The 12,026-nt window shown below is 37.4% G+C and overlaps 1 protein-coding gene across 2 annotated transcripts in view; it reads right to left on the bottom strand.

Annotated features, from left to right (window-relative positions):
• LOC131440502 (uncharacterized) overlaps nt 1-12,026 on the bottom strand; it is a 591,719-nt gene that overhangs the window by 213,274 nt on the left and 366,419 nt on the right. For both annotated transcript variants that reach the window (XM_058611827.1, XM_058611826.1), the window contains exon 4: nt 6,698-6,836. In XM_058611827.1, coding sequence (XP_058467810.1) covers nt 6,698-6,836 — 139 coding nt within the window. The remainder of the gene's footprint in view (nt 1-6,697; nt 6,837-12,026) is intronic.

Below are 12,026 nucleotides of genomic sequence, written 5' to 3' on the forward strand. Positions count from 1 at the left end.
TAGAATGTTCTTTCAGAGAACGCTTCATTCTGTCACCGCGAAGTCTATACGCGGGACATGCCAAGAGGTCATGCGGACCCTCCTTACAATAGAGGCACTTTTCAGTATCCTTACCGCAAGAGCCATCCGCATGTCCTCCCCCACAGTTGGCACACCGGGGCTTATTGCAGCAATGAGAAGCTGTATGCCCCAATTGTTTACAGTTGGTACAGTTCATTACTCGCGGTACAAAGAGACGAACGGGCAGACGAACCCGGTCCAAGAGGACGTAGTTGGGTAAAGCCGAGCCAGCAAAGGTAACTCGATACGAATCTGATTGGGGATAAGATTTTGTTCCATCACCGGCGATCGATACTGAATGCAAGCGTTTGCAATCCAGTATCTTGACATTCTTAAGTAAGGGGTTTTTAAAACAACCTGCTCCGACTTAAGAATGTCCTCACAAGTCAGAGTCGAATCGGTTACCACGCCGTCTATTTCGACTTCACGAGCTGGTATGTACACGCGGTAGTCCCGCGTAAAGTGCTCATTTCGAACAATCTCGTTTGCCTGCTGAGAGCTGGTTAGTAAGACCCTGAGCTTGTCTGGTCGTACTTTATCTATTCTTTTTATAGTAGAATATCGCGAGGACAGGTCACGAGATATTTTCAAAGTATTCAATTTTTTGTCGATTGATTTGGTCCGGAAATATACAGCATAAGGTCCGACCGGGAGTGCAAGCCCATCCGGATAGCTCTTAATGCGAATCTTACTGCTGTCAACAGAAGTCTCCATCTTATCATCGGGAGGGGGAGGATCAGGTTCAGAGTTGCTCATGTCCTCACGGATAGTTGTGAGGATAAAATGATGAGGAACCGATAATAGAAAGGCGAGAGAATAAACAATGAGAAGACAGTACTTATCTTAAAATCCGGCTGATCGTCCACCAAGTTCTCGCTTTTGCAGATCGGTGTATCACCGCAGATGGTGTGTAAAAATCCTTCACGAGGAAAAAAAAACACAATTGTCTATAATGTTCAGCGTATAACGGCACTTTTCACCAGAACACAATATACAGTGATATCACAATAGCACCCGGTACTGGCCAACTGTGCCTATTGATACTAACACTCGCTAGCACACAGAGAGAGCAAAATGACCTTGAGAATGGATTAAAACGCTCGACTGGACAAATGTTAAGAGAAACGTAAATACGCATCCGATCACATCGACTGTTGATTTGGAACTGAGCAGATGTTAACTTGAAGTTTAAGTTTTCTACATTTTTTTCTCAATTGGAAGTTTGTTGTTTATATAATTTGATTTTTTTGAGAAAATTTTATTATTCTTGAAATGTGTTTGACATTTTTTTTATCAATGTATGCTTTTTATAGTACTCAATCAATTTCTAAGAACCTCTACACTGTTTTTTACATATAACAGTTCTGGAGCTGCATTAATATGAAAAAGTGTATACAGAAAATCATTCACCTATTTTAACCCTGGGACAGTTCCAGGTCTATAAAGTGAAAACGACATTTGTTTCAATTTCTCAAATTTCGTTTCGAAAAATTTGCTTTGATTTGATGTTCGATAATTGTTTATATTTCACGAAAACTTTCGGTTAACATAATATATTATCATTTTGTTTCACTTGAATTATGCGAGTTTTCACTGAGCGTTGTTCGAAAGGATTCGGACAAAATACAACCTAGGCAATATCCGTGGAAAACCTGAATAATATCCGAGTACGGTGAAAAATACGGTATGAAAAGTATAATCAACCTCAAATTACTGAACCAATATGAATCGGGTATTCATGACAATTAACTGTTAAACCACAACCTCTTTGTAGATTTAAAATTTGTGAAAATCAGTTGAAAAGGGTTATTTTTTCAGTCTAAAGCTACGTTATATTGTTTCCAACACAAATCCAGTGTAGCACATTTGAAAAAGCAGTTCTGCGGAAGATTATAGTTATACAAGAGTATTGAGACTGATATACAAATAGATATATGTGTTTTTATGCGAATTTTCAAAATCAGGTGTACTTTTTTAACACCGATTTATTCAGTTATGTGTTTTTTACTTTTTTTCATATATAAAAAATAGGTATAGAATTCGCTCAACCTTTAGAACAATTTTCCGAGACCCGGAGGGCCGAATGTTATATACCAATCGATTCAGCTCGACGAACTGAGAAAATGTTCGTGTGTGTGTGTGTTTTGTTAACTAAGAGGTCGAGATCTCAGATATGACTGAACCGATTTTGATCAAACTAGTCGCAAATGAAAAGTCTGCTCGTCACCCTGAACGCTATTGAATGGTTTTGAGATCGGATGTTTACTTTTTGAGTTTTACGAAGTTTCATGTCAAATTTTTTTTGACAGTATCTGTCACAATTGACCTTGAAAACAGAATATATTCTCAGACTTAGATTCCGCACGGTAAAAGCTATCCAACAAGCCATAGAATGTTAAAATCCGTCCATTTTTAACGGAGATATCGAAATTGTTGTGTAAGCGACTTTTTCCCCTATTCCAGCAGGTAGAAGTTTTGAGCGCTGTCTGGCAAAGAAATGCTTGGGAGCAACATAAAACACGATTTTTATACTGTCACATACATTTGTTTCTAAGTACCCAAAAGACTGTGTACAGCATGATATTTTGCCTCGGATCGATTTTAGCACGTTCGTTTTTGGCAACATAATCGTTCGAATATGTCATATGTAAACAAGATGATGGCAGAATTTTCGAGTTGAAAACATAATTCCATAATTATATTGATTTAAACTACTTATAACAATAAATGCTGGAAGAACATAACAGCCATATACCATTCGAATCAGTTCGTCGAGATCAGCAAATGTGTGTGTGTGTGACAAATAATTTCACTCAATTTTTTTCGGAGATGACTCAACCGTTTTCTACAAACTCAGATTCATATGAAAAGTCGTATACTCCCAAACAAGGTTTCTGAATTATGTTTGGTTCCGTCCTCTGGTTCCGGAACTACAGGATGATATGTGGCACGAAATTAAAATTGTGTAACTCATTTTTCTCGTAGATGACTGAACACATCTAAGATTCAAATGAAATCTAAGAATCATCTAAGGTTCAAATGAAAAGTTTTAAGATTCTATAAAACATCTTGTTTTTCAGTCAGATCCAACTTCCGATTTCGGGGATACATGATGATTAGTATAAAAATGTCTATTTCACATAAATTAATCAGGTTTATCGGGTTAGCAGATTTGGATAGTCGATAACCAAATAAACTTCATTTGATTTTACGTTTCGTCTTAGACTCATCAGTGCGTAGCAGTTTATGTTGAACTGCTACCTCCGACCTGACGGTTCAACATAAACCGCTAGGCAGACGTAAAGTTAATGCTATTTGCAAAACACTTCTTTGATATTACACCTAAGTGTAATATCAAAACCGACGTCCCGAACGAAACAAGTTTCGGCTTACTAGCCGTACAGATTTTGGTAAGTTTGAGAGGTAAAGAGCTTTTACCCCCTAATTTATGCTAGGTGCACAGAACCAATTTCATTTGATTTTACGTTTCGTCTTAGACTCATCAGTGCGTAGCAGTTTATGTTGAACTGCTACCTCCGACCTGACGGTTCAACATAAACCGCTAGGCAGACGTAAAGTTAATGCTATTTGCAAAACACTTCTTTGATATTACACCTAAGTGTAATATCAAAACCGACGTCCCGAACGAAACAAGTTTCGGCTTACTAGCCGTACAGATTTTGGTAAGTTTGAGAGGTAAAGAGCTTTTACCCCCTAATTTATGCTAGGTGCACAGAACCAATTTCATTTGATTTTACGTTTCGTCTTAGATTCATCAGTGCGTAGCAGTTTATGTTGAACTGCTACCTCCGACCTGACGGTTCAACATAAACCGCTAGGCAGACGTAAAGTTAATGCTATTTGCAAAACACTTCTTTGATATTACACCTAAGTGTAATATCAAAACCGACGTCCCGAACGAAACAAGTTTCGGCTTACTAGCCGTACAGATTTTGGTAAGTTTGAGAGGTAAAGAGCTTTTACCCCCTAATTTATGCTAGGTGCACAGAACCAATTTCATTTGATTTTACGTTTCGTCTTAGACTCATCAGTGCGTAGCAGTTTATGTTGAGCTGCTACCTCCGACCTGACGGTTCAACATAAACCGCTAGGCAGACGTAAAGTTAATGCTATTTGCAAAACACTTCTTTGATATTACACCTAAGTGTAATATCAAAACCGACGTCCCGAACGAAACAAGTTTCGGCTTACTAGCCGTACAGATTTTGGTAAGTTTGAGAGGTAAAGAGCTTTTACCCCCTAATTTATGCTAGGTGCACAGAACCAATTCCATTTGATTTTACGTTTCGTCTTAGACTCATCAGTGCGTAGCAGTTTATGTTGAACTGCTACCTCCGACCTGACGGTTCAACATAAACCGCTAGGCAGACGTAAAGTTAATGCTATTTGCAAAACACTTCTTTGATATTACACCTAAGTGTAATATCAAAACCGACGTCCCGAACGAAACAAGTTTCGGCTTACTAGCCGTACAGATTTTGGTAAGTTTGAGAGGTAAAGAGCTTTTACCCCCTAATTTATGCTAGGTGCACAGAACCAATTTCATTTGATTTTACGTTTCGTCTTAGACTCATCAGTGCGTAGCAGTTTATGTTGAACTGCTACCTCCGACCTGACGGTTCAACATAAACCGCTAGGCAGACGTAAAGTTAATGCTATTTGCAAAACACTTCTTTAATATTACACCTAAGTGTAATATCAAAACCGACGTCCCGAACGAAACAAGTTTCGGCTTACTAGCCGTACAGATTTTGGTAAGTTTGAGAGGTAAAGAGAGAGGTATTACACTTAGGTGTAATATCAAAGAAGTGTTTTGCAAATAGCATTAACTTTACGTCTGCCTAGCGGTTTATGTTGAACCGTCAGGTCGGAGGTAGCAGTTCAACATAAACTGCTACGCACTGATGAGTCTAAGACGAAACGTAAAATCAAATGAAATTGGTTCTGTGCACCTAGCATAAATTAGGGGGTAAAAGCTCTTTACCTCTCAAACTTACCAAATAAACTTATTTCATTTTTGGTTGTATTCAGTTTTCGTTTCGGAAGGCACCCAAAAATTTAATTCGCACTACGATTCCTCAAAGATGTCTACATTGATTTTCAAACATTTTGAAACAAATGTAAACTATACAGCTACTCAGATGAATTTGTCTGACTTCGGCTACACCGAATTTCGAGTTCCGGTTCCAGTGTCAATCGTTTTCTCAAAAACAGCCAAATCGAATTTCAGAAACAAAAGTTCAAATTAAAATAAATACAATTTTATCCAATTCTGACCTCCGATTCTGGAATTGTAGGATGATGAATTTTTTAAAATTCATAGCGGTATAGAAGATCCCGAAAAGCTTTAAAGTTGGACTCAAAAATATTGCAATTTATTCGTCATATGGCCATACGAATCGGTTTGGGCTATGCTGGTTCCTGAATACCGGCTCTGGAAGTACCTTAAATTACCCTAAACCCTAAAGTGGAAATAACTTCGACGTATCATGGGATGTTTAATCGATTGTTACACTTTTAGATTCAAATTCGATCCGATTTGCAGTTTCGACATTGCAGAGTAATGAGTGATCTCAAATTGCCACTTAAAACGACGGACATTGGAATAATGTCATGAAAACTGAAACACCAAAGAATTTTTATGCAAAAAACACATGCGGATTGATAAAAAAATGTATCATCTGACTGCTAGGTGGATTAAGCACGTTTTTAAAGTGAAAACGACATTTGTTTCAATTCCTCAAATTTCGTTTGCTTTGATTTTGTTGTTCGATAATTGTTTATACATAATATAATATCGTTTTTTTTTCACTTGAATTATGCGAGTTTTCACTGAGCGTTGTTTGAAAGGATTTGGACAAAATACAACCTGAACAATATTTGAGTACGGTAAAAAATACGGTATGAAAAGTATAATAAACCTTAAATTACCGAACCTATATAAATCGGATATTCATGACAGTTAACTGTTAAACTACAACCTGTTTGTAGATTCAAAATTTGTGAAAATGAGGTGAAAAGGGTGATTTTTTAAATCTATAGCTACGTTATATTGTTTCCAACACACCTCCAATCTAGCACATTTGAAAAAGCAGTTCTTCGGAAGATTATAGTTATGCAAGGGTATTGAGATTGAAAATCAAGTGTTCTTCTTTAACACCGATTTATTAGGTTATGTATTTTTTTTCAAAACATGCTGTCTAGTCCCGTGTCGTCATTAACGGAAATTGCGGTCGGAAACTTCAAAAAGGAACTGACTTAATTTAGTTTAGTCTTTTAGCTTTACTGATTTCTACTTATTCAAATAATAGATCTTACGGTGTTACAGAAGAGCTATTTGTTTACTCTTATAAACTCGGAACTCAAACCATGGAATCAAGATTCAAATTTGTTTACACTGATTCAGTCATCTCTTGGGAAAATTAGTTGCATTTCTTAGCACTTATGTACCATAGAAAATCGTTTTTGATCGCATTAAAAAAAGTTACTTTTCAACAAACCTAGGATCAATTGTGCTCCATTCGTTAGGGACAAGATGATTAATATGCAATTAACGCTAGAACTGTTCCAAATTATTCATTCAATAAAGGGAGATATATTGAAACTATCTACTTACTCCTTCGTCGTCCAACTGGATGTTGTCTACGGTGAGGGCCGCCGGTTTCGACACCGTCACAAAATATGCCCGCGGTCCGAACGCAGCGGTTTCCGACCAATAAAGTGCCTTCGAATATTGTCTCCCTCGGACGTCGTAGCTGTTGGAGAAAATAAAGCACAAAAAGCGACAGTTAATTAAAAATTTAATAAATTCTCGTTTTAGGCTCAGCATCGCGACTGCGAATCGAGCAAGGCCATTTTCCGGAACTGGGTACTATATTGCGCTGCCATAACTGAAATGTGTACTATAGTAGCTGCTGCGTGTTTTTCGCGCTCGTGCAAATCATAAAACTTTTAATTATCATCACAGCATGTTTCATAATTAGCTCAACACTTTATATCTGTTCATGTTTTTGATTCAACGGGAGTAAACATTACTAGTGGCGACAGATCCCACAGCATTACCAACTGAAACACGGGTATGGCTTAGTGGGTGGAATCTCGTTTGAAGCAAACACCATCCTGTCAATTGTCGCACGATACTCCGGACCCGTACCCCAACCAGTTTCTATACACTTTAATTAGCTAACCGAGTTTGGGTTGAAACTGGGCAAACGTGCGTTGGACGAACGATGATCATCCTACCATATCGGGTAAGTTCTCGTGATAGAGATAAACAAAAAAGGTTCGTCCCTTGCTACAGTAATACCAACGTAGCAGAAAATTATGAACACAAAGAACACCGAGGAAATGACCATTTTCAAACACACCTTTCTGCTTGCCCAGGTGACCCGTCGTCGACCTTCCACTTTTTTTTACTAAACAAACGCCGAAAAGATACATCCGGTCTTTTTTCTTGCATGCTTCGCATGATTTCCCATTAAAATAAATTTTCCAACAGCTTTTTCTTGTTCACCATTTCTCATTCTTGTGGATCTTGGAAACTCTTTTTTGTCACTTCCATCCGGCCAGTAAAAGACACGGCCATAATGGAACCGTGGTGTTCACATATTTCTGCCACCAGCTGCGACGAACTAAGCGAGAGTTCGGATGTGGTGCCCCTCTAATGCGGATTGTCGACCAGGAGCAAAATGTGCTGCTCGTATCACCGTGTCAGAGGTGGCATAAATTGTGAATGCTACTATCTTGGCGAAGGGTTGGCTACTCAGTGCTTCGGACGTGGCATGCTGCTGGTCTCTTCATTGTCAGCAAGTGACGATAGATTTGGAAAAATATTACATAATTTAGGATGATAATTCAAGTGCCAAATTATATTAATAAGTAGTTTATTTATATGAAATAATGCGACACACCATACTAAATAGAAACACGTCGGCCAAAATTCGCCATTTTTCGGATCTCCTTTGTAGACTTCCTTTCTTCCACTTTCTCCAAAAGTCTACGTACAACTTCAGAATGATTAAAATTTTGGAAAACTAAAGAAAACTGTTCAATGAAAAAAATGCTACTAACGAAGATGATCTCTAAAAGTTCATAAACATAGAAAAGCTTTCCCTTCAAAATCACCAAGAATTGTTTTGCTGGGCAAAATTCAGGAGATTTTTTTGGATTCAACTCACCCTGGGCAAAACCACCAACGTTGGCTTTGTACCACACCATCGGCGTTTTCGTGTTTCGGCACTACGCCATATCCAGCCAAAACAGAGAGTCAGCTTCGTGAAGCCGGAGCATAACTCTTTATACATTAGACCGTTGATGGTGCCGGTCGTTAAGTACGGCTTGCTGAATTTATCGCACCCACAGACCGCCTGCCACATCAAGTACTTTTTTGGTAAATTATTTGACCTTTTTCTTCTGAAATTTCTCCGGTACATCGAGGTAAGACTTGCGATCAAACAACTTGAAGTTGAGGATCTGCTCGGTGTTCGATTCAAGGCCCATCTTATTCATCATACATCATTATTTAAAAAAACCTGTTTTAATCCACCTAGTGGTGTAATGATGCCTTTCTCATGTACATATAATATTGTGGTATTCTATTCAAAATTTTTCTCATCGATTTTTGAAAGAAACCAAGAGATTGTTTATGCATAACATGTTTGTTGCATCCGAAAATATGTTAAGTGACGGTGTACTATATTGACCACACTTTGCCCTATAATTCCGGAACCGGAAGTCGGGTCCGAATAAAATTCAGGAATTCCGTATGGCACCGGAAAAACTTTTATTTGAATCTAAGTTTGTGAAAATCGGTCAAACCATCGCTGAGAAAAGTGAGTGAGATCCATTTTGGTATATATGACCACTATTTCCGGAACTTCCGGAACCGGATACCGGGTACCAGAATAGCCGGAATCGGTTTGTTTAGTTGCCTACTGATAATGACTATCGATTTGTGTAGTTTTTAGACCAGTTTAGAGAATTTTTACGTGATTTGTTTCGCCGGTTTAAGTGACGGTGTACAATATTGAATACACTTTACCCTATAATTCCGGAACCGGAAGTCGGATCCGTATGAAATTCAGGAATTCCGTATGGGACTACGAGACCTTTCATTTGAATCTAAGTTTGTCAAAATCGGTTCAGCCATCTCCGAGAAAACCTAGTGAGATTATTTGGCACATACACACACAGACATTGCTCGGCTCGATGAACTGAGTCGAATGGTATATGACACTTGGCCCTCCGGGCCAATTTTCACTAGTCGGTTTTTCAAGTGATTGCATAACCTTTCTATATGAGAAAGGCAAAAAACCTGTTCTAATTCACCTTTCTCATGTGACTAGGAATTCTTGAAAAAAAAGAAAGTTTGTTCGGGCGCAAACTAGCAAAGCCTAAGAATCCATTTCCAGCCAAAATTAAAAGACTTTTTTCAGCTTTTTGCAGCATCGGTCGAAGTGACAGCTTGAAATATTAAACACATTTTTTCTGTAGATCCGGATGACCTATTATTTGTGCTTTTTGATTGTGAGAATCGGTTGACCCATCGCGAAGTAAAGTGAGTGTGTGCTGTTTTGGAGTTTATTCTCACAATTTCAAGGGACCAGATATATCAAACGTCAGTTTATATGATCAGCAACTAATATGACCAACAAATTGAATGTTTTAGGCTCAAGTTAGAAGATTGTTGCATCGTCGCATCATATGATGGCTTAATATTTCAAATGCCCATCCCCCTCTAATTCCAGTACCGAAATCCTGATACACATCAAATTCAAGAATTCTGTAAATGACCGTAAGTCCTATCATTTGATTAAAAGTTTAGGAAAATCGATTGAGTTGTGCGGAGAAGAGTGAGTTAGTTTCATTTTGAAGATTTTGACCACTACTTCCGGGACTTCCGGAACCGGATTCCGGAAACCAGTATATCGGTTCAAAAGTTGGTTTTCACAATGATTGCATAGCCTTTCTATATGAGAAAGGTAAAAATAATAATAATAATAATAATAATAATAATAATAATAATAATAATAATAATAATAATAATAATAATAATAATAATAATAATAATAATAATAATAATAATAATAATAATAATAATAATAATAATAATAATAATTAGAATTAAGAATGTATTCTATAGCAATGTGACACACATCTTTACTCACCAAAATTTGACCGATTTGCTTGAAATTTTTGGGCTTGTAAAACCAGTTACGTGTTTTGATTTACAATTATTGTTTTATTCAATTTCGTCTTCTATCCCAAACACCCGCACCGGTATTTTAATCTGACCCGTAAAACCGATAATACCCGTGATTTAGAAGTTTGTATCATAGTTTTTTTCAACTTCAGATCTGTTTTAATAGTTTCGTAGTTCCGTCTTCATAATTACCCACAATTTTTCAACTAGGCAAAGTTCCGATGAATTTGATGAGTTCATATCTTTTGACAATAAATAGACTCCGTGGGCTGCCAATTCAGGAACTTCTTTACAAATTTCGATAGTTTCTTTTTGCGAACATCCTGCTGAACATCAAACTTGGACTGGGCAACAAAATATTTTTGCTCAAAAAGTCTTTTCGCATTTTGTAAACATGTAACCAAGCACGTTCCAAGGTTTTCTGCTCAAAAACCGACTGACGACTTGAACTTTTTAGTGTCATCTCAAATTCGCATTTTTGGGCGGCTGGAAACTTGACAGATGTAAACAAAACACTATGAATAAGATTTAATAAAAATTTCAGACTTTACTTTTTCAAACAATTTCACAGTACAGTGAATGCTTGCTAATACTAGAGTATAAACGGCTTTATTTTTACTAATAATTATGATAAAGTAATCATCTACTCGGGTTATTGTACCAGTAGTCGTCTCATTAGTAGAGTCAACAGTCACGTATCCAGAGGAGGGGGGGGGGGGGCGAGGGACCCAGGCCCCTCCTGAAACCAAAAACAGATATATAATTATTCAGAAGGTCTCAGACATGTGTTACAGAAACAATAAGACAGTAAATGTAAATAAATGTAATACAATAACAGTTCCAGTGGAAAAGTTTCAAGTGTCTTTTAAAAACTCGTAAAAGGTACACCGAGAATTAGGTACATATTGCTTCAGTAACATTATTTTTTATCTTTGGGCGCCTCCCGAAACGAAATCCTGGGTACGGGCCTGAGAGTCATCATATTATTTACCCGATTACTCGACTGTCATTCAACGAGTTGTGATAAAATCGGATACAATATCTTCGCTAATATCTTCAATAATGCTTCGGCTCTAAGGAGAAATATCGCAGAAAAAATAGTTCGAAAATTGTTCAATACTGCTGTTATAGCGACGAGAAAAATTGCAACGAAAGCACATATTGTCGTCCCACCCTCAATCTTTCGAACAGAGACAGCAAATTTCACTCCAACTCCCATATGCAAAGTACCCGCATATCAGTCCCATTCAGTGCAAATTTCAATAATTTCATTTGTTGCAATATTGGAAGAGCAAAGGTGTATTACCGATGTTTCATGTAATAATACCATGATTTGGCATTAGGTAGCACAATAAATCAGAAAATTCGGAAATAAAATTTTGATCGTCTTTTTCTCGACATGTCGATTTTCCATATGGGACTGACATACAAGTATGGGCAGTACAGTTCATTTTAATTTTGCCTCAAAATGCACACTAAAAGTTAAAGTTAATTAGTACTAAGAATATGAGTAAGTTTCGAATCGAAGTTTTGTAAAATTTGTTTTAATCTGCTACATGGATCACTGATAAACCTTAATAAACATGAATGAATAAGATAAAACCGCAGCACCCCGTTGTGACCGTTATAGTCATCACAAGTTACGAAATTCCTTCCTGGTCTGACATTGATGTATCCATAATTGAAATTACACTAAATGCTCTTCTTATAAGCCTAATCCATCCCTCGAATTTGATCTGAATTC

This window comes from Malaya genurostris, chromosome 1 (genome assembly GCF_030247185.1).
Source record: "Malaya genurostris strain Urasoe2022 chromosome 1, Malgen_1.1, whole genome shotgun sequence".
NCBI lineage: Eukaryota > Metazoa > Arthropoda > Insecta > Diptera > Culicidae > Malaya > Malaya genurostris.